This window comes from Cimex lectularius, unplaced genomic scaffold (assembly GCF_000648675.2).
Source record: "Cimex lectularius strain Harlan isolate CLEC.00 unplaced genomic scaffold, Clec_2.1 scaffold34, whole genome shotgun sequence".
In the NCBI taxonomy this organism is placed as follows: domain Eukaryota; kingdom Metazoa; phylum Arthropoda; class Insecta; order Hemiptera; family Cimicidae; genus Cimex; species Cimex lectularius.
In genome coordinates, this window is record NW_019392635.1 from 1,437,571 (window position 1) to 1,461,763 (window position 24,193).

Consider the following 24,193-nt stretch of genomic DNA (forward strand, 5'->3'; position numbering starts at 1 on the left):
TTCTTTCATTCCAAATATTATAGGTTAATAGTATAAAAATTAATATACATAAAATATTATTCATAACAAATTTTATATACAAAATACATATTTACAACCAACATAAATAAACCCAAGAGATGAGTATAATATACATATATATATAGGAAGGCACGTTAAAAATTATTTACACTGTATAGTCAAACAAGATTCTGTTTTAAATTTGTTGTATTAATACATTGATTTGATCCTGTTCATTTAATATTGCATCTATATTGTAAAGCCCGGCATGGACTGATATCACAACGCACGATGCTCCTAAACAATAAAAAAATATGTTATTATAATGTGCTTGTTTAACGAGAATAAAATTGTTTTTTATCTGTGTATTTAAGTGTATTACCTAGAACCCAAAACACTGCTTCTCCAGCTCCAGCCCAATAATAAACTGGCAATGAAATCGCACCGACGAGACAGTATTGCTGAAGTAAAGTCACTTCCCTGCCTTGAATGTAGAGTTTTCTGTCTGCATTTCTTAGAGACAAGATGTAGCATCCTCCTAAACTGGCAATAACCAATAAGAGTAGGTATGGAGAAGCTAAGCTAAAACACGAAACAAAAAATAATATATTATAATGATTAATTTGTTATTATTTATTGCAAAAATAACTTACAGACAGTAAGCCATAAGGATAAGTGAGATGACAACATAATTTCCCTGGAAGTATTTTACATTGTTGACAACACGCTTCAAAAATCTGGGGAAGCTTGGTGGCAATTTGAAATTATTTGTATTTGCAAACAGGGTCCAAGGTCTTATGCTCTCTTTGCAAGTTTTGACAAATTCCTGCATAGAAGGAATGTTTCTTACTATCCTTTGCAATCCATTGTTACTAAAAGAAAATAAACATTTATGTTATAGTTTTGTTATCATCACTAGTAGTATTAGTAGGAGTTAGGTTGAAATATACTTTCCACTTTAGGCAATACAACTATCAACAAGAATAATTGTAGCATCTACTATAATATTACATCACACTACCTCAGACATAGTATTTAAACCCTCTAGACCTAAATAAATGAATAAAAGTGAAATTTCCGGCTATTTTATAGGAAGTTTGAGCAAACGTGACTGGATAAGACCAAAACAGTGAGTAGGCAGACCAGAATAATCATAAACAATCAAGTTACAGGAATATTAAATTGTAACATAGACTTCAATTGAAAATATTGATGTTGCTGTGATTATATTCTGAGTGCTGATATCCTCAGGCACAGCACAGATGCTTACTTGAAAAATGGGGTATTGTAATTGAACATTTGATACTTCTTTATGACAAACTCCTCTGTGAGACGTAATCCTTTGTGAATTTAGGGATACTATACAAATCATGGTGCTTTTACCACATCCCTATGGAATATTTGCCACATACAATACCCATAAGTTAGATTTGTCTTAAGATTGTCTGCACAGTGAGGCCAGGATAACCAAAATGATTGTTAACAATCAAGCTATTAGTTCCATTCCTGCAGACCTCAAGAATGAATTTCACAATTAATTAATATAAAAAACTGATTGACACTAATGGATTAAAAATTGGTTGTCAAATTTAGTAAAATATATATGTACAGTTCTTACCTTCAACCCCACATAGTATTTGTAATTTTATTTAAGAATAAATTGATTTGAAAAAACTTTAATGTCCTCTGCCAAATTATTCATAACACCCAAAAACATTTTGTTTTATTATTCACAGTTCACAATAGAGAGAAGGGCTTTCGAAAAAAAAACCAAGAAATCCATGGTGGCGTTTTTACTTTTTGGAAGTCGGGCTATTAGTCCAACTTCAGCAGCTTAAACGGGATAATTCCTACTAAGCACACCACTTAACCATGGACATTCCTTCCAACAAATTTTCATTGAAATTATCCGTTGATTTGTGGGGTGCTAAGCCGGAATTTGAGCCCATTTGAGCTGCTGTACAGCCAATAGCCTGAAACTTCCTGAAAATAAAAATCACTAAGGATTTCTTGTTTTTTTCAAATACCCTTCACCAAAAAGAAAAAACTTAGGTTAGAGCGCCTGTTTGGTAGAGCTGTCTTTAATCACAAAATTTGTTGTTTTTTAATAATAGTTCATTGCATAAATTGACATTGACATTGTTTACTTAACAGAGTACATCTATTCTCGCTGATTTTTTTGTTGCACTCATGATTCCTCACTGAAAATGGCATGAGACGGAACTTATGAGGGCAATGTAAGAAACCCGTGGGAACAGGCGAACCCAGTAAAATAATCAATGTCAATCAGTTCAACCACTTGCATACCAACAAAAAGCACCAACTTTTTAATCTTTTGATTTTTTAAGCTGTTGGTTTGTCCCTGAAACCCAGGGGTTCCATAAATTGTCCTCTTTACTCGTTGTGTATCAGCCTTCTCAGATACTTGAGGGGCTTGGGGTTGAGGCTTTGTTTACATCAGGCATTTTTCAACAAAGCGAGTCCGGGCGGACATTCTGGTACTGTAAAACTCAGTGTCTGTCAAAATTTTCTACCCATATGGTGTAGGTGATACAACTGTTTATAGTTTTATGGTTATTTTCAGTCTTAAGTATAACACGTTGAAACAACATGAAGGTCGAAAAACGAGAGGTTTGACGTAAGCAAGGTCTGATATGAATCAGTTGCTAAACATAACAATTAACCTCTAGTCTCGTTTAAAATATCTACTGTTAACTGAAAAACTGAACGTTTATGGGTACAGACGTTAATTCAGATATCAAAACTCTTGACTGGAATGAGAAAAGCCAAGTGTCCCCCATCAAAAAAAGAAGAAACAAGCAACAACCTTCAACGATATACCTGTTGATGTGGCATTATGCGATAGATAAATAATAATTATTTTTAATAATTACCCGTTAGTTTCCATCGTTGGGGGTGTGCTGAGGTTTCCAGAAACGTCGATATTTACATCTGTCATGATCGCCAGTACCAGTCCAGTAACAACGACTACGAGGAATCTGAAATAAAACATTAGGGAAGGTTTCAATTAGAAAGGTCAAGAATCTAGTACCACCAGCCGCCAAGAACGAAACAACTTTGAATGCTCATCGCGTCCCACTTTTGTAAATAAAGATAAGAAGGCCGGAGGTAAATTACCACTTTTAATTATATTCCACGTCATTTGAATTCCCCGTTATGTAATCTTTTAGTTAAAAAACAAACAAAAAACAGCCAACATAGCTCATAGGCTCTTGACACCTGTTATCTTGCTCACCTTCCTTCGATGATGCGTATTACATACGTACCAATACAGTTAAACCGGCTCATTAGCATTAAACGACCCACCACTTGAAATTGGATTTGTCACTTCCTTTGAAAATTCTTTAATTACTTTTCTCATAATAAACATTCTGCTGGGTCCCAGGACAAGTGAGAGTAGAGTACAACGAGAGAGCGGTCGTCCATGAAAGGAAGACATAGGTTATGTGCTCTTCTGTGGCATAGGGATTTACACTATCAATGTGACAAAAAGACAAAATGAAAATGAGGAAACAGTGGAATTCACCCCATTGGTTTTACACAATGCACGAACAATGTAGTAAATATTGGAAGGAAAGAAACAACAAATACACCAAAGAAAACTGAAAATCACTTCGAATCCTGAGAGGATTCTAGTCAGGACAATGCAGGCAATGGGCATCTGAAGACAATTGGTATAACCCAACAAGGCACATTCTGCGAATAAGCAGAGGAGACACCTACTGATAAACTGGGCAACGTTACCCCGCAGGAGGAAGTGTTTTGGGATGTACAACATGATGAAGAAATTCAACTACTGAAACCAAGGAGGTGTTTGACCGGAGGCGAACAAGCTACAGTTTTGACGAATTTAAAATTGTCAAGCTTTTCTCATAAAATAATGCAACAGTCACATCTATTAAGCGCTTGGCTTAAATTAAAAATGAGAAATTAGCGATAATCTACGTAATGGGGTAAACTGACACTTCCAGACGTCCCTGACGTTGGTCTCCAGTCGAGGGTAGTGGGTACAACATATCCGTAGAAAAAATTTAACCCCTGAAGCCAGGCCTACCAATCAAATTTCTTATTGAACTAGGAGGTATGGTATTGTAATAAGGATACTAGGAAGCGGGGTTTCTCCTCGCCAGGCACTACAGTCTTCTAACTTATCGTACTTCCTAGTTCTTATTTCAGTGCAATAGTCTCAATCCTTCTGCTTAAAAGTATCAGGTCGTTGACTGTCGCTGCTACAATTTCATTCCAAATTTTTTCGTATGCTAGGTTAAATCTTCATGTTGCTTCGCATTCGAAGATGATACGGCTGTTTCCTCTTCCTCAATTCATAATGTGCAGATGGGATCATCGTTGTATAAGTTGAGTAGATGTTTTCTCATATGCCAAAGACCGGCTAGTACTCCTGCCACTCCTCTGAGTTTAACTTTCTCCAATTGCAGCAGTGATTTTGCCAGTCTTGGTGAGGGTTGTTTCATCATAAGTTTACTGTGTCTGGCGCCGCTAGAGTTTACCCACTTCTCCTTTTGTTTGGTTTGGATCCATTCTGCGATGGAGGATTCTATATTTGTTTTTGTTATTCCAAGTATAGATTCGGGTCCTATGTATGGTCTTGCAGATCCATCTCTGGCCAGTCCGTCTGCTTTCTCGTTACCCAAAATTCCTCTGTGACTTGGCACCCAAGATATCATCAGGTTGTTGTGTTCCCCAGGTTTTTGAGATTTTGGATGCATTCAATGATTAATTTTGATGTGATTCTTTTACATGCTAATGCTTTAATAGCTGCATGGCTATCAGATCTTATGAGAATTTTTTTTAATGTAAAATAAAATGTTATTTATATTATTTTATTATTACATTGATTTTATATATCGATATATTTACTCACCGATTCGGAATCACGCTTAAATTTCCGATTCCCCGAGCAGTTGATCAGTTACAACGCTTGTCTTATCAATTATTCGGCGCTGGAACATTGTCTGAAAATGCAAATACAATTGCAACAAAAACAAGTTTCTTATGAAATAAAATTAAATAAAAGATTTGAGATTAAAAAACGCTTAAGTCAGTGGAATTGGTATATTGTAATGTCACAATGATATCAAACTTGATTTTTGTGTTTATTGGTTGAAGGACTCAGGATTTGGAGTTTTATTTTATACAAAGGAGTTAATAATAATTTGTAGTTTTAAATTAAACTGCTTGTCTTTTTTGACTAATCTGACGTTTCATTCTTAAAACAACAGGTTGGTTTCTGAGCCTAGTTTAAAAAAAAAAGTTTGTGTTCATTGTTGTATATAATCAATTTATAGAAATAATAAATCGTTCAGATGACGGGAGTAGGGCAATGTTAAGACTGTTTTACGCAAAAACGTGTTCAAAAACCTATTTGCTTATGTGAATCATTTTAAAACTAATCCTGGAGTTCAATATGTACGAATGTTGACGGTTAAAATTGAAATTCAAACGTATATCTCAATTTTGATTAAATCAACGCTCATTATTTTTGAAAAAGGACAAGAGACCGGTCATAAAATTTGTACAAATCGAATAAACAGATTTAAAAAATGTCATTTCGGAAGAACTTACAACTGAACTCTTGCTACACCTCTTCATCGCTTGCGAGCCTAATATCAGCTGAAGAGAAATAATCAAGTCGGCATAATTGTGTGGATTGTGTTTTTTTCTGGCTGTCTACAAAAAATAAATAAAAAAAAGAAACAAAAAAACAAAAAACAATGGCAGTGTCAGATGGTCGGCCGAATGTGAGTTGAATGGCAATCGTTAACCAATTGTAAATCGGAAATGGACAACGATTTCCCTGTGGGTTGTGCATACGCCCAGATTGCACTACACGCCGATCAAGTTTGGTGGAGCAAAGCGGACTACGGAGACAGCTACAAGCTTGCAAACTTGAACTTATGGATCGACCTATTACGGCTTAACGAATTGGTACCGGGCAGTAACGGCAAAAACGTACAAGTCGTAAAAGAGCCACCCCCACAGGCACAACCGGGCAAAGTTGATCTGTAAGCTTTACAAAACATTTTTACACGAATAATGTAGTTGTAAGAATTTTGTCTTGAGTGTGATTACAAAAAAATTTGATTTTTGAACTATAAAATTTTGGAAAACCGAAATTTGAAACGTGTAGAGTGGCACTTGATTGATCAAATTGTTAAGACAGCTGAGCATCTCCAATGTGTTTTATATTTATTGTTATTGAATTTTATTTTGTGAAAAAACCATTACCGCAGTGTGTTTAGCGAGGATGAAATTGTAATTAATTTTAATGTTTAAACATATTTAATCTTATGACATATTCTAACCCATAAACGTACTTTTTACATTTGTAAGATAATTTATTTCTATAATATCTTTCATTATCTATCTATAATCTATCTTTGATTGGTTACAGTATAGAGTAGTTTAAATGCTAACGTTGCTTTGTTTTTCTAAAAATTCTAAGTCTACGATTTTTATTTTAAATTGAAACCAATTCCACTGTAATGTAAATATCATTTAAAACCACTCTTTTAAATTTTTTCAAGTGAAATAAATGAAATTTAAAATTGATGGTTTTAATGAAACAAATATGTTAGTAATAAATAGCGCAGGGGCGTCGGTGACAGCAACAGTTAAGGCGTTGACACGGCGCTCATCACTGTAAGGTGGGTCCCTGGTTCGGATCCAATGGGCCCGCACTCCAACCCGAGTGTACTTACAAATGAGCTTTTTTTCAGAAACATCGGCACCCCGAGGGTTCTTATAACCTTGTAGTTGAAATACCCTTTAAAAAAATTTAAGTGATGAAATAACATAAGTCGCATAGGGTTAACATGTTTACGAATAAATTATTAAAGAACGCATGCAATTTCCTGGCTGCCTTGTAATCAGTCAGGGCAAAAATATGCTAGGTTAGCATTTACTACGTAAAGTGAATTTTATTGATAATTATTATATTTCTATTGTCATACATTTCATAATTATTTCTAAAAGTCAAGCTTGTTAAACTTTTCACAACACTTAAAAAAATGAAAAGTTGTGAACAGACTCAAGTTTTTTCAAGGAAATTTTATATTATTTAATTGTTTCAATTTTTTTCCAAATAGTCGTAGTCTACATGATTTAAACGGATAACTATTAAGTTAATTATAGTTCGTTCATTTATGAAAATCCTAGACCGTCTACTCTCTGTCATGTTTTTGGCAGACCAGTCTGTCAGAAGTAGGCTGACTTGGATAATCGGAAAAGACTAAACTATCGATTCATAACATCAAGTAACTTGTGGATTGGCTGTTTCCAAATACCTGGTCCGCCCGTTCTCGCTGTAGTCTACCATAAGTGCTTGCTGTTTATCACATTTTCGCTAGTTAGTCTGTCAGAGATGGTCTGACCGGAATGGTCGAAATGGACCAAACGACTGGTTCATCACCCCGCAGATATCAGAGAAATGTCATTATATTACTAGTGGTTTGTTTATTTCTGAACCTCCTAGTTCGCCTATACCCACTGTTTTGGTCTGTCAGGAGTATAGGCAGCATATGACAAAGCGGTTTGTCTGAAAGACGTAGGTAGACCAAGGTGATGTAAAGAGTCAAAACAGTTAGGTCACCATCTCGTAGATCTCTAGGAGCAATCTCTCAATGAAGTAGCGTGTATTTTTGTCGTTTCCGAACATCCTGATTTGCCTGTGATCTATATTGTTCTGTCAAAAGTGTTGGCGCCATATCTTTAGAAGTTTGTCAGACAGACATAGGTAGACATGGATGATCGGCAATGACAAAAATGCTGTTTTATCACTCCGCAGACCTCAAGGAGAAATCTCACAATTAAGACACAAATGGTTTGGTCATTTCCGAACATCCTAGTCCGCCTATTATATTGGTTTCTGTCTGGAGTGATTTTCCTATCTTCAGTGGTCAATATGTTAGTCGTAGGCAGATCAGGATTATCGGAAACGACGAAACTGCAGGTTCATCACCGCGCAGACATCAAGGAGAAATCTCATTAAGTTAAGGATGAACGTTAGCCGACTTGAGAAACTTTCAGGGATAGCCGGATAGATGAAACCGTTAACTTCTCCCTTGTTAAATTCTGCAGCAATTGTTTCCAAGAGCGGTCCCCGTCATTAAAATGATTTAAAATGTAAATAAAAACACGGAGACATTTTATTTTTAGTTGGAATTCTGAGCAAGTTGAGATATCTTTGCCGTGCTGCCGCTGGGACGAGAGTCCGGCGTGCAACGAAGCGGAACGGCCGTGCCCAACCTTGCCAGCGCCTCTCTCTCAGAAGACTTTGTTGGACCCAAATTGGCTTTTAGCTCAGCCATGGCCAATCGCCCTACTCGGCGCGTACCCCGCCCTCAGCACCGTCATAAAGAACGCTTCGAACAGATCGCTTTTCAGCTACAACCACATTTTAGGTAATGATATCCGTTACTTAAGGGTTAACTTCCGTTAAAATGAGGGGCCAAAATAAAAAGAGGCAAAATTTATTTTTGGTGCGGGGTTTTCGGTTTGCGAGAGGTTGAACCGTGTTCTCCTTGGTCATCCTTGTATCGCAGAGTTTGGTCGTTGGCCAACACGGCATTTGCCCACTCTTCTTATGCATCGGACAAGTGAAGCATAAAAAAAAAATTGTCTGCTAAAAGCCAAACCCAGCGTACAAGGAGGAAAACCAAATTTACTTTCTATTTTTTGGCCATTTAAAACCTTGCCACACTCTCCGAACTGGTTTTTCAAAACGTTTGCACGCGCGGAAACACAAAAACTCATGATTTCCCCCCCTCTATGTGTAAAATTTCCTCTATTCCAAAATTATTTGTTGTCACGCTTTCCTCGTTTTGGTTACAGAAATGCTGAAAGATGGAAATCACTTTCCGTACACCGTCGATACCCTCCAAGAGCTTATACTTCACAATAAGATACAATGCGACACGGTCCGAGGCCTTTGGGAAAACGAGGAAAGTAAGACGAACTGTCGTTTACAAAACCATATCGTAAATTCATAATTGTTTACTGAGGATCGAATGTTTTCAAAAGACTTATAATTGTCAACCAAAAAAAGAATATATTGCTAAAATTGTGATAAGTAAATTGTTGAAAAAAGTAAAAACCCAACTTATTTTGACTTCACAGAGCATTTGACATTAAAGAAAACAAACCAGGCGATCGTCGACAGAGGTTATTTGAATGCAAATGTACCCGAATTTTATCCTTCGGTATTGCTTCCTCCTAATCAAAGGTAAGTTGAAGTCTTCAATTTAATTTACGAATTGAAGTAAGTTTTGCGAGCACAAGCGCTTTTCCGAAAAGGAAAATCTTAAATGGAATTTCGGATTGTAAAATCTGCACACTTTTGTTAAGATTGAGTAAGCTTAAAGGATATAGAAAGTGAAAAAGGTAGGTGATAATTAGGAATTTAAAAAACTCACCAAAGGACAATTTTAATGAAAGATAAATCAGGCTTTAATATATTTTCAATAAAACGACAATAAGAGGTGTGTCCAAATACATCGATAATTGAAACACACCATGACACGACAAATTTATAGTATTCGTTGAATCATAATACATTTATATTATGTAATATTTAATTATGAACGCGCTTCGAAAACGTTGGCAAACATTGTACTGCCGTTTTGAACCCATTGTTTTGAAAGTATGTAATATGTATTATGAAAAAATATAATTGTATAAATATTGTCCTATGGTTTCGATTCAAATTCATACAAGCCATATGAGGATTACCTACTCAAACAAGTAAGTAAATTTTTGTGAGATTTCTTCTCTGATGGAGTCTGCGCGGTGATGAACCTGCAGTTTGGTCGTTCCAGATCATTTTGGTCCGCTTCGGCCTCGCTGATTCGGCCTGTCATGAATTCATTGTCCTCAATCTGTGTGTTTCTTGACAAACTTATAAATGGGGAAAATAATAACGTCCAGATCGATCATTTGGTATATAAGGGGGATGCCATCAATTTTAAACACGACCAGTGAACAACCAGATATGACTACTGAAGACCTCTCAGGATAACCAGCTTCTTTATAATAATATGACAGACCAAAACAACAAGGTATAGGCAGGCCAAAATGATGGGAATCGACCAAACTACAAGTAAATTGTTACTGCTCAATAGCCAATGATTGTGTCCAATAAGAATTTTGATCGGATATTTTAATGAATGGCATTATTTAAATAATAAAAATTATTTGTTTTTTAATACTGTCATGCTGCATCGATTAAGCATATCGACATGAAAGTATACATGTAAAATACCAGGATAGTTTTAGTTTTATTAACCGGCACCACGAAAAGCGACAATGAATGTTGCATCATTAAAATAACATTTAAAATAAGTCCATTATATTTAGAGGTCTGATTGACCAATTTACTTTTTCAATTAATTAATGTTTTTATGTAAGGTTTTGGTTGAAATGAAATATTTATAAATATATTTAAAATAATCTAACACGTTTTAATTTAAAGGCTAAGAATAAAGATAAATTCAATATTAAGTTAAACGTAAGTAGTGAATTGTCATAGTGTATTGTGAAGTGCCATTCTTTAAATGTATGAAAATTTCATATAGAAATAAACATTTTAAAATAGTTGATGACTTATAATTAAATATTACAGATTAAGCATTAAATGGTTTGGAGACATTAGGAATTAAACAATGTATTTGGTCTTAGAACTGAGAGATTTCTGAATATAAATATATTTTTGAGAATAAATTGGGCAACTGCAAACTTATTTAAAAAAATGAATGCTAATGAATTTTTGTGTGGGCAGGGTATTAAGTTCTGTCATAAATTTTACTTTCTTTATGCTGTGTCCTTTCTTAGAAACGTTGTTAAATTGTTTTATTATACCCAAAATGTTGCAACATTTGGACGGTTTTAGTCCTGTCGATTCAATTGTATAAGAAATGCAAATATATAACCTAAACTAAATAAAAAGAAACATTTGTATTTAAAAATTTCGTAGTTCCTCGCTGGTTAGGCCTGTCATACTATTTTCTTCTGACTATCCTTCAGTTGTGATTGTATTTTTTATTTATTATGTTCAAAGGTGAAAATGTTGCTATCATTGTCTGTCTTTGCAGGAAGTTCCGAATTTTTACTTATATTTTGTTTCCGAACTACCGAAGGTAGGAAAGCCTTGTTTGTATTGAAGCGGGAAGTCGAAAAAAAAGTCAAAATTTCCATTCGTATTTGTGCATTTCAGACCTTTCTAAACAAATTGGGCTCCATGTCTGCTCTCTGGTCAATTCATGAAACCAATTTTTATGAAATTTGCAGGGATTATGATAGTTGGTTTTCAGATAGTCTCCTATGAATTTCATCTCAATCATATCACCGGTATCACCACGGGGAAACGTAAAATTGCATACACTGATGTGTCTGAAACCATTTGTCGGATTCTTATGCAATTTCCACGGATTATGCCAGGTTGCTTTCTAAATGATCCATATGAATTTTACACCAATCAGATTAACATATCCTCATGCGCATTCACAAAATATGAGGAAGCTATACTGCCGTTACAAGGAATTTCAGCTATGAGGTTATATGGAACCTTAGAAGTGCCAATGTTTTTGAAAAAAATTGTAACTCGGGGCCGCTGGATTCGAACAGTAGACCTTTACCTTACAATGATGAGCGCCGTGTCAACGCCTAATCCGTTGTTGCCACTGACGCCCCAGTTATTTATTTTGCGTAAAATAGTGTCCTCCTTTTTATTTGTTTAATGTGCTTATTAATACATTTTTACTTGTGTCAATTTTTCGTCCATTTAGTGCAACAAGGGGTTATTCTAAATTTGTATATATTGTCGCGAGTTCATGTTAGCTTTGTGCGAAGGTCTGTTCGATATTCGAAATAGTAATATTTTTTATTATATTAATAATTTTGTATTACAAAATCAGAGGTGATGCCAACTTAAAAAAAATATATAAATAAACACTCAATTCCTTCGTCAAACTTTCGGGGAACCACCTTCCCTCTTCATCAGGGTTTTGAAACTATTATTAATATTTCATCAGATTAACAAATTTGAACATCTATTGTACTTATATGCAACTTTTGGGGTTCAAATATAGTGAAATTCCGGTTGACCACGGAACCCCCGTGTAAATCTAGACAACCTTATCTATGTAACCTTATAACTAGGTGTTAACTCTAGAATTATAATAGTTTTAATTTCCTGATCAAGGGGATCTATTCCTCTAAGTTTAAATTAATCATCCCAGATTTTTTAATACAAAATGAGTGGTTTAGTCTTGGTCCAAGTTTTGTTTATTATTTTTAATTAATTTATTAAGCCTTTCAACTATTTAGTGCGTTTTTTTATAAGTTACTAAATATATTATTGGGTTGTCCGGAAAATAATGCAGGATTTTGGTATTAAACAAAAAAAAAAGAAACTAGTTACTTTAAAGCAATGTTCTTTAATCAAAATAATTTCCCATACTCTCAATACATTTCTCCCAACGTGTTGGTAACTTATTAATTCCGTCTGAGTAGAATTCAGAATTTTTAGAATTGATAAAGTCAATAAATGCATTTTCCAGTTCCGTTTGATTTTTGAATATTATGTGTTGTAAGTAGTGGTCCAGGTGTCTAAAAAAATGGTAGTCAGTAGGCGAGAGGTCCGGAGAGTAGGGTGGGTGAGGCAAAGTTTCATAGCCAAGCTCCAATAATTTTTGTGACGTTACACGTGACACATGTGGTCGAGCGTTGTCATGCAACAAAATGGGCCCTTTCCGATTGACCAAAGAGGGCTTCATTACTGCCAATTTCTGATGCATGGTATTAATTTGGTTACAGTATGATTCAGCATTGATGGTTTCGCCAGGATTTAAGAAGCTGTAGTGTATTAAACCAAATGAAGCCCACCATACCGTAACCATTACCTTTTTTTGATGAGTTGGGGGCTTTGGAAAATGTATTGGAGCTTCTCCTTTGTCGAGCCACTGTCCAGAACGTCTAGTGTTATCGTAGAGAATCCACTTTTCGTCACATGTAACAATTCTGGCCAGAAATGGGTCATTTTTGTTTCGACAAAGAAGTGATGCACAAACATCAAAGCGCTGATTTTTTTGGCGATCGTTTAATGAGTGTGGAACCCAATTTTCGAGTTTTTTCACTTTTCCAATCGCCTTGAGGTGGTCAGCGACGGTCGTTTTACTGACTTTGAGTTGCTCTGCAAGTTCTCGAACAGTTGTTTTGGGGTTTTCTTCCACCACTGATCGCAGAACATCATCATTAAGAGAGGAAGGCCTTCCACGACCTTCTTCATCTTCAAGGCTGAAATCTCCCTCCCGAAATTTTTTAAACCACCTTTGCACAGTGCACTCATTAACACAACCCTCGCCCCAGACTTGGTTAATGTTTCTAGCCGTTTGGGCTCCGCTTCGGCCGAGTTTAAACTCGTAAAAGAAAATCGTACGAAATTCTCGCTTTGACATTATAAGGATGACTGAATTATTTCCAAGTAGCGGAATGCTACAGAGGTAAACAAACAATATCATTTGGAAGAGGATTAATAAGTGTTGACATTCATACAAATTAGTAATCCTGTAAACGTAAACAGAATATTTTATATAGATTTTTTTTAATGAAAACTTAAAATCCTGCATTATTTTCCGGACAACCCAATAGTTCGTATGTTTTTTACTTCTGTATGTTAATGTGGTCCATTTTATGAGTTTTTTTTCAATAGTTTACTAACTGTACACGTTGTAGTTGCTGAAGTTGCTTGTTATTTTTTGTATTGTTTGTCGTTCGTGTTAGTACTTCCCATAGGTTTTAGATTTTCCGTCATGCATTGGTTGCTGCCATCTTTATTGCCATTTTTATTTACCCTAAATTCTTAAGTTAGTCGATCTTCTTTCTCTATGTAAGTTAATGTGGGGCGTTTTATGTCTGTTTCTGATGTGTCGTCTTGGTTTTGGAGTATGCAGTATGTTTGTTAGTTGGTTATTTTTATCATTATATACAAAAGATCGAAGGAGAAATTGAACGAAAGAAAAAACAGTTCATTTATCAAGTTTTCCTTCAACAGGACTTTAAAACTTTTTTAAATAATTTAAACGGTTAAAAAATGTAAAAATCTATTTACGATATTTGAAATAAAACAATAATTTCAAGCAGTTGTCTGTCAATTTCAAATTCACCTTATTCCTGATCTTTCATCTATATAATAATATATTTAAAGCTGATGTCAATCACATCAAGATAATAAGTTTTTTGCATGTATTTTTTTCTATTGTTTGGTTTTGTTAATGTCTTTGTTTTTTGGGCAACTTGACGACTAAACTATGAGTTCATTAAGAAATCATATCAGAAGTGAATTACTAACAAATAACACTTGTTTTTTTATTGTGTGAATACAATTTTGATTTGAAATAATTTATATTGTTACATCGTACAATATATTACACTTATATGGACTTAGATATTGTGAAAGTTAAACAAGCTTCGACTATTGTACTGTCATATTTCTAATAATATACAGTTGATATAAAATAAAATAATGGTATACGTAGCATAAAAAGTGAAAAACCGAAAGTTAAACTACATCATTATAATCTTCATCAGCATCATCGTAAATTCTTAATAAATTTCTTTCATAACTTATTATTGGGCACACATTTGACATTGTTAGATATTTATTACACAAAAACAAAGGTATTTCACATATTTTCACAAAAAAATTTACTATTTACACATAACAATACTTTCGCGCTTTCCAACAGAAACCTGCTTTTTGTCTAACCTAATAGTTTAAAACTTCTGTATAATGAGGATTTTCCCTTGAACAGATAGATGTTTGTGTGGTTTTAATAAAATATTGATTAATTTTTTGTTTAAATTTATTAATGAAATTTATAATGCAATAGCAAATCATACAAGAAAATATCTTTGAATACGTCTTTCGCCTTTCAAATCAGAAATTACAAAGTCTTAATTCTACACAATTTCACTTGAAATTTGACATAATTATACTTTTTTCTGACGTCCACTCCTGATTATTCCAGCCCTTCTAGGTTCCCGAGCGTTTTTGACTCAAACTACCAAGCGGAGCTTTTTCCTTATAAGGAAGACGGTATATGGGCACCAGTGAGCATTTTTTTTTCTTTTTTTCATAACGCTTTTAAAAATAAAGTCCACGATATTTAACCTCAACAATTTCTCCGGCTTCTCCTCTCAACAGATCGAGGCGCCGTCTCCGACAACATCCACGTCTCCAACTTCAGAAGGATTCGGAGACTGGCCCAAAAAGGGAATCGAAGCTGAGAGAAAGCCGCCACCCCCAAATCCAAAAGGTAAGCAAAAACGAAGCAAGGGACATTTTACAAAAACTGACGGGATTTTTATCTCCAGAACCTCAACCAGAGCCGCAGAGGTGTGTTAAGAAATTTCCACGCATCCTGGACAACTTAACAGCAAGTAGGTTTTTATGAAAAAGTGTATTTATGCAAGTTAAATAGCTCTATTATTTACGATTATCTGAATATCGTGAGATGCGTACAGGTGTAACGTAGGTTTAGAAAATATTTTATCGTGCCAACGTTTCGATCTTTATTGAGATCATCTTCAGGGCTCGTGCGTTTGTTTTCTGTGTAGATGTGTCATTACAGTGTATCGTTTATTATTTACTATTAAACAAACAAATCTTGAATTGCGTTCAGTTGCTACATAATTCAACTTGGTGACTATTCAAAAAAATTGGAATTAAACTTCTCTGTCCTTGAATTGCTAACCTTCACATCTTAAAAAAAAATCTTTTCTAAGTACTTGCCGTTCACTACAGAGTCTGATTGAGTACTTTATATTTCTCGATTATCTTGTACCCAAATTGTGATGATTTATTACCTATATAAAACGATTATTTTTCAGAAATTTCCTTATCTTACTAAAATCAGAATAGCTGACCCCTCCCTTTTGTGATTGAGTACAGATCTAATATTAAACGGCATTTCTATTCGCTCCCTACTATCAAACAACGAGAAAACTGCAACAGGTTCATCAACCTGCAGACCTCAAGAAAAAATTGACTAACTAACAACCAACTTTATTAAATATACAACTAATTAGGACCAGATAGGGCTAGTCAGAATGTCGGGAACTACCAAGCTACAATGTTTTTATGTTTACTTATATGCAGTAAAATCACCTTTCATCATCAGGTTGTAGAAATCCTTCAACCTGATGATGAGCTAAGGGCTCGAAATCCGGACGTTGGAAAACAACTTACTGTGAGTAGGAACTATCTTTTTTAGAAAAGGATTGAACACCGCACTCACTCCATCATTCATCATTTCAATGAATATTATAGTGAAATATTTCGAAATAGACTACCACTTTAATTAGCGGGTATCTTATGGACGCAGTGCAAAACTGCATTAGCTACCTCAACAAATAAACAGTAAACTGGTGAGAATCTACAGTTTAATTGAATTTAACAATTGGCTTAACATTTATACAACAACATAGCTACAGTTACTAACAATTTTGAGATATAGAGAAAAGCGTAGCACCGATCCCGCAAAAGAATGAACCGTAATTTTTAAAAAATCATAACCCTAATTATGAAGTTTTTCGGAGGATCTACGGAAGAGGTCAACACAAAGAAAAAAAACTTCCTTTCAGTTTTCGCCAATCGAAAAACTTTGTTTCCAGCAGGTCGATAACCCAGCTCATCGTTATAACCCTAATTATTAAACGAAAACATAAATACAAAAATCAATTCAATTGATTTGTTTAGACAATATTATCATGAATAAACGTACGGATTTTTTTAACTACATTATTTTCATTTAGAAAAAGAACCTGAGAATTTAAATGAAATGAGGATTTGGCTGGATCACGTTTACCCGAGGAGAGGATACGAATTTACAAATTTACTCGCTGTAGCTAACCATTATGAAAATCTGGCCCGCCAACTCGCTCTAAAAACTGACCAGGTTGCTTTTAATTTTAAAAAGATTGCTAATTAATTAAGTAATCATTTCAATTTAATTGATCGTACTTGTAGATTCTTCCTATAGCGCCGAATCCATTGAGTATATCCAACAACATAACTCAAGACCGCCTCCTATACAGAGACGTCCTGACAAGGAAAATATGCGAGGTAACAGTTCAGTAAAAAATTTTCTCTGCAATGCAATTGGTTTTTCTACATAATAAAAACAGGACAAATCCATAGGTCGATGAAAACGAGAGGGCCAAAGAAGACGGCACGATAGAAAATAAATTTGAAGAGTTAGAAAGAGAGGCGATAGAGCAGTACCTAGCTTCAGACCCCAGCTTGGTTTCGCCTGCTGTGGTTACCGAACTAAGCCCAGAACAGGAAGTCAGGTTTCAAGTATGACACGTTAATCTTCTGTCACTTTTTTACTTCTAATGACGGTTAAAGAATCCCATCGAAAATTATTAATTCAACCGTTTCTACTAAATTTCTAAAATGAATCATAAATATTAGCTTATATATCGAATAGTAAAATTGTCCCGCTGTGATATTAAACAGGATTTGGAAAGAGAAGCTTTGGAACAATACCTCAACGGGGAGGACTCGGAAACTGCCATAGCAGTGAGCCAAGAGAGCCCGGAAGCCCCGAAAGATTCTGCAGGAGGAGAGCTGAAGGTCATACTGCCAGAAACCGACGAACGGAAGCCTCACAGAAAGAATACCGTAGATAAAAAAGTGATAGATTGTAGCAAAAATGGTAAGCAACGTTGTTTACTCGGCACACCGGAATAATAACGTTCATGACGTTTTGTTTCCGACTGCCCAAAAAAGAAACTTGTAGCCCGTCGTCGAAAAAAACTCAGGAAGAGAAACCAGAAAGAAAATTCGAAATTCCATCATCTACACAATTTTCAAAACACCACAATTATTTAACAACACGTGAGTTTTTTTAATCAAACATCTTTAACGATCAGTTTATTATTATTATTTTTAACGGCAGAGGGCAAAGAAGTCGATTTGGACGATACTGGACGATTCGATGAATACTTCAACAGAGTAATAATAATAATAAAGAGTAATCCACCTAAAATTAATACCGAGTTTGACTTGCAGTCACAAGAAAGATCGCAGAAAGGAAAATGGCGCCACAAAAAGGCACCGAAGAAGAAAAAACAAAACAAAAGACAGCATTTGCAACATCCCGCCCCGGCGGTTTACTGTCTCGAAGCTGAGACGAGGAGGCTGGCCACTGCCTTGAAACACAAGGTGTTAAATTATCTCAAAGGGGTCGATTTAAAACTTACGGAAGAAAAGAAAAAGCCAGTGGTGAAGGTTAACACTCAGAAAGGTATAGCTGTCAAATCGATACAAGAGACAGTGAGGCTGACAGATATCGATGATGCTGAAACATACAGGCTGTACGTCAGAGAGGTACGTACAACTTATTTCCAATTTAAGGGTTATGTAATGGCCTTTACCTAAATTGGATATTTAGTATTAAATGAAATTTGTTTTAGATTTCGACGAACGCCAAGATACACCTCCAAGGGTTGTATAAAAGAGTGCGTTCCGAAATAATGGAGACGACGTCGAAAGGTTCAGTTGCCCTCGTCGCCCCGACGGCCACGGACAAGAGGAGGGTGCGGAAGACGATCGCCAAATGCGTCAACCTGTTGAACCAAGCGGAGAACATAAAAAAGACTGGGAAGAAAACCCTCGAACCCGCTCGCCGCGACGTCACGGAAACCCTGAGGATTCTGCACAAGACGATGGACGTCGTCTACGCGCTTAGAGATATGTCGAGGGAGGCCGTCGAGGACGTGGACTTCTTGAAGAACGGGAAAGACCTGATTGTCGATCTATACCGGGACGTGGTGACGCTGGACGAGAAATCGGACTACATCAGGCAGCGCGTGATGCGCGAGGACAGATCTCTGCTGGCCCTCCTCCTTTTTCCCAGAGCCCACGGCTTGCTGCTAGACAGGAGGACTGAATTTGTTTCTAAGACAGCGAACCTCTGCGTTGAATTCAGTTTCCTCATGGTGCAAAACGAACTGATGCTGAGGTATGCCGAATGATATAATACAATACACACAATATAATAACAATACAACTAATAATAATAAACAATAAAAACACTGGCTTAGATTTAACCTATAAAACTGTACAGATACCGAGCATGACATTTCCAGAAGTTTGTTTTTTCTTGTAATTTTACATTTTCGGTCAATGGCTTTCGTCAGTTTTGTGCTCATTAATGACAAGAGGGACATAACCTTGTACACACATTTACTTTTGTACAATAATTAGGCACTTTCATTCTATCTGTAAATCTCTCCTTGTTCAATCATATTTCTCTATGTATCTTTACCTACTAACTTATTATTTTATCTATTTATCTAGATAAATATTCTCTCTCTCTCATGCTCTTTCACTCTCTTTTCTCTTCTGTCTGTCAGTATCTCTTTTTCGTTGCATGATTAAATAAAACTTATTTAGACATCGCGAGTTGCGGCCTGGTGTGATGTAGATTTAGAAAAACATTTTCTTGATCGTGCCAACGTTTCGAACTTTATTGAGATCATCTTCAGCGGCTGGGATTTTTGTTATTGTCGGTTCCTTTCACCTCAAAGAAGCCGACTCCTCACAGAAAAATGAATTTCTATCCCTAATTCCTTCCACACTCCTTCAAAATCAAACATATAAACAAAAAACATTAAAATATCACTAACACTCTCAACACAACACACAGTAATGACACATCTACACAGAAAACAAACACTTTGAATGAATACAAATACTTTGATTAAACCTAAAATTTCTATATTGTGTACATCATCGTATACATTTGTATTCACATTTTACATGTATTTGTATAATTTAAACAATGTGTATAAATCCCATGCCCTAAAGATGATTTCAACAAAGATCGAAACGTTGGCACGATAAAGAAAATGTTTCTAAACCTACATCACACCAGACAGAATCTAACGATCTCTAAATAATCATTAATTAACGGTCACTAAATACTACATAATTAATAAAACGATCAATCAATTAATCAATATTTTCGTTCCATTTCTCTCTCACTCTCTCTCTCTCTCTCTCTCTCTCTCTCTCTCTCTCTCTCTCACTCTCTCTTATTTTTCTCTTTCTATATTTTTTGTAAATAAAACCATATTCATCCAATCATTCATTACCTCCAACTAATCAACTTTTATCAACCTATATATTTATTTATTTATCTCTTGATCTGTACATATATATTCTTCAAAGTTCAAGTTTGCTATTATATTGAATGGGAACTATATTGTACATGGTATTTATTTCTAGTTAGTCTAAAGTTTACACTCGATTATTGTCTCACAGTAAATTGAATTGCGGTTAGATTTTATAATTTATATGCTAAAAATCCGTTATAAGCCTTTTAATTAAAATTCATAGACATCCCAAGTAGTGCTTAAATAAAACAAAGGAATAAACAATAAATGAAAAGATTTTTTGCTGTATTCAATCATTTTCATCGTGAAAAGTTTTTAAAGCTTCCTTTGTTGTTATTTTTTCAGGTGTATCTCTCTAGACCGTAGTATAATGAAAATGTTTGAAAAACGTTACTTGAAGCCGTCATACTTTCCATTTAAACTTCAGCATATTCACCTGTAAGTATTCATATTTTAAAAAGCTCACATCGGAAAACAATTTATTGATCGAATTAACAAAAAAAAACAAAAACTTTCGCGAACTCCCGCCAAGGGGATGGGGGAATGCTGGCCGTGACGCCATCGGTATGACGTCATGTTGATGCAGGTCGTAACAATGACGCTCTTCCCGGTCGATAAGGACCGCCTCTCTTGCCATTGTTTCCTTTTCCCTGGGCCTATATCCCATTTGAAATTGAATTACAAAACCGCAGATGTGACGCGCAAAAGTTTGATTAAATTCATCTTCTAATGCTCATTTCAATAATTTAAAGTTGAATTAGTTAAATAAAATCATTGAAAAAGTACTAATAGAATATTTAAAATATGTTTTTTTTTATTATACATCTTTTTAAATATATTAATACATACGGACAATCCTCTGGCCATTTTTTAATCAAAAACGTTGTTGGTTGTTGAATTTTCTATTTTTCTGCTCCATTTTGCATTCTGTTACTACAATTTTTTAATTAATAATTTTTTATTATGATTAAATGTTAATTATAACGTGGATAGTACATATTTAACCAAAACCTATAAACTAGAATGTTTTATAAATTATTGAAAATAGATCTTTAATAAATTATTAGATTTAATAAAAAGCATCGAAATACTTGTAAGTCTTTGGAGTAATGTTGAACTTTATTATTTTTTGTACGTTTCCCGTTTGTTGACTGATTAATTTCATTGCTTTTTAAACGAGTTCTGTTCCCGTTAAACCCGTTGTTTTAAGTTTTTCTAATTTAATCCGATTTCGAGAAAACATGGTAAAACCTTAAAATTTTAGTTTTCCTCAAAGGTGCCTTACCGAAGGGAAGACCCACCGTGCGAGAAAGAGGTTAATATTGGACCCGAAGTACTGGAGCCACGTGATAGAAATCGGAAAAAAAAGATATCACGTGTCACTGAATACAGATATAACTGCGAGGCAGGCCGAGGCCGCATCGAGAATCTACAGCACCTCGAAGCTACCGCGAATATCGTTCAATGGAATTGGTACGCTTTTTATATATTTTTTATATTTCAATGACATGTTTCCCTCAATTTTATGATCATGTATTATGAAACGGACAAGTATAGAACCACATAGAAAGAAAACACTCAATTCTTTCACCTAACCTTTCGAGAAATAAACTATCCCCTTCAGCAGGATTAAGAGTTTGGATTATGTCTATAATATGATATATATGATTTTTTTCTATTCTTTATTATTTGCTACTATGTACAATATATACAGCGCAAGTAACTTGTACTCCCCTCCTATATATATATATATATTTTTTTTTTATTGGGGCGTTTTGGCGTAAAATTTCGAAACCCCAAAACATTTATTGTTTTGGCTTGTTCCTCAGGAATTGTGTTTTCCAATTGACTAAATATTCTCTAGTATATAAAAACATACTGTACCCTGTAATTAGTTAGAACGACTACTAACAGTAAGTAGTAGTACTCCTAGTACTAGTACTGCAGGACAGGAGAGTTAATTAGGACTAGTACTACTACTTACTAGTAGTTAGTAGTCCTAACTAATTACAGGGTACAGTATTTTTTTTACTCCATAATGAGGAAAGAAATTATTCCTACAATTTGTTCCAGTGTATGGTCAGCGTCAATCACTTCGTTGTTTAAAGGAAAACCTGATAAATTTCATTTCTAACTTAAAAGTGACAATGTGATTTTTTGGGGGTTTACAGATGTCCTCGTTGTCTCTAGCATGAGCATAAAGATTATATGTTAAAATAAAACTTGTATATAAGTAGGACAACAGTCATTCTGAGTACTGATACACTTTTTGTGAGCGTACGGCAAGGCTGCTTGCTAAGCCTTTTCTTCTTTTATATCTTAGTGGGAGTGGAAAATAATAAACAGCCTTCAAAATATATCTTTAGGCAACTTGGCTCTCTTTCAAACTTCTTGAATTGATTTATAAACAATAACAAACGTTTAAACTTCTAATTAATTTAAAATAATAAAGTGAACTAATCGAATCTAAATATCTACTGAATACGATGTCTGTAACATGAAGTATGCCTGTCTTTGTTGTTTGTGCAAAGAAATTATTTTTGCTCTTCTAGTTTAAACACAGGTCTTTTTTAGGCGATCTCATGGTTGAAACGTTCACACCTCCGGCCCAGGAAGAGCCCAGGTTTCGGAGGCTTACCGGTGTCTGGAGCGACATGAGCCTCCAGAGGCAGCCTCCAGTCAGAAACGTGCCTCGCAGGAGCGGCAGCTGGCCCAGGAGACCCGAAAACGAACCTGTTGTAGCGATAGAAGAAATGAGAAGTGTTAGGTCCCAGACTAAAACTAAAAAAACAGACGCTTCTTGCTGCCTCCAGTAGTTGACAATAAAGAGAACCGAATGCTGCTTCAGTTGTTAATGATTTGTGTTGTTCAGCGGCTGCCGTCGTTAAACGTGATTCATTTCCACCCTTCAACTGAAAAATTCAAAACAACGTGTTGTCCATTGATTTTGTTTTACAATACATATTAAATAGTTATACAATTAAATTATTATCCTTTACAAATAGTCAATTATATATTTTACATTTATTAGTTTTAGCATAGTATAAGGAACAATACAAGACAATTTTTTTGGTGAATACAATCAATCAGTTCTATAATAATTGTTTAAGGCCTTACTGAATAAAAAGATCATTTTATTTAAAAGGATACAATTTAGTAGAAGCAGATATGGAGACTAATGAATTGTTTAGAAGTAATACAAAACTAAAAACTTATACTATTTCTTCCCTTAAAATCAATACAAAAATCAAGGGCGGATCCAGGTTGTCTAATCAAAATAAAAAACCGTGGCCTGCAATGTAATTTTGTAGCACAAAACATAATCGAACAAAAAAAAAAGTCACGGCAGTAAGGGTGAAAGGTAGATTTCTTTCTTTTGCGGAATCATTGCAGCGGTCTAAAAATTTGCGACTTTAAAAATTATAGAATAATTTGAAAACCGGTGGTATAGATTATTTATTTTTATACAAAACGTAACATCATAAACATATTTTCGTAGGATAAAAAAAATAATCAAATGTTTTTGTTATTAACAGCTGGCGTTAAATTAAATTAGATTCGGGTTATTTTTACCTAGAGCACTGAAAATAATGAAAATAAAATAATGGCCTGCTATTAAAATGTGAAATTTTATTTAAGCTATTTAATTAATTATTTTTTCGCGTTACTTCACTATTACTTTTTGGTAACAATGTGAGATGTACGGAAAAAGACGTGTGATGGCCACACCATATTTTTTTAATAATATACGTAATTTTAAGGTCTTTTTCTTTTTACCGTGATTCCTCTGTTAATTTAAACGTATCTTGGCATATTTGGTAACAAAAAATTAAGAAACGCCTACGGTTGTATTTATTATTCGTTTATTATTATAAAAAAGAAAATTTGAACTTTTAAACGAAAGAAATTAGTTCTTCCAATTAATTAATCTTTTTATGTAAGGTTTTCGTCGAAATGAAAAAGTTAGTGCCACGAG

General features: G+C 34.8%; 2 protein-coding genes across 6 annotated transcripts; one reads left to right on the plus strand and one right to left on the minus strand.

The window, feature by feature from the left end:
* Positions 1-54: 54 nt before the first annotated feature.
* LOC106661848 (prenylated Rab acceptor protein 1) lies at positions 55-6,169 on the minus strand. The gene is made up of 6 exons (XM_014385557.1): positions 5,605-6,169; positions 4,904-4,994; positions 2,895-2,999; positions 654-872; positions 383-582; positions 55-297 (listed from the first exon to the last, which is right to left on the minus strand). Exons 3-6 carry the CDS (start codon positions 2,957-2,959, stop codon positions 197-199), a joined length of 585 nt encoding a protein of 194 aa, XP_014241043.1. The 5' UTR covers positions 2,960-2,999; positions 4,904-4,994; positions 5,605-6,169; the 3' UTR covers positions 55-196.
* On the plus strand, positions 5,682-23,202 carry LOC106661847. 5 transcript variants are annotated; one of them, XM_014385552.1, is made up of 18 exons: positions 5,682-6,044; positions 8,197-8,441; positions 8,872-8,985; positions 9,157-9,262; positions 15,063-15,144; positions 15,239-15,350; positions 15,409-15,474; positions 16,849-16,991; positions 17,063-17,158; positions 17,234-17,392; positions 17,555-17,753; positions 17,828-17,935; positions 17,997-18,052; positions 18,110-18,427; positions 18,514-19,061; positions 20,563-20,655; positions 21,482-21,690; positions 22,792-23,202. In XM_014385552.1, exons 1-18 carry the CDS (start codon positions 5,821-5,823, stop codon positions 23,031-23,033), a joined length of 3,120 nt encoding a protein of 1,039 aa, XP_014241038.1. In that variant the 5' UTR covers positions 5,682-5,820; the 3' UTR covers positions 23,034-23,202. The 5 variants fall into 5 exon arrangements, with proteins under 5 accessions (XP_014241038.1, XP_014241039.1, XP_014241041.1 ...); XM_014385553.1 differs by having other exon boundaries at positions 21,494-21,690; XM_014385554.1 differs by lacking the exon at positions 5,682-6,044 and adding an exon at positions 6,189-6,294.
* The last annotated feature ends 991 nt before the right edge of the window (positions 23,203-24,193 follow it).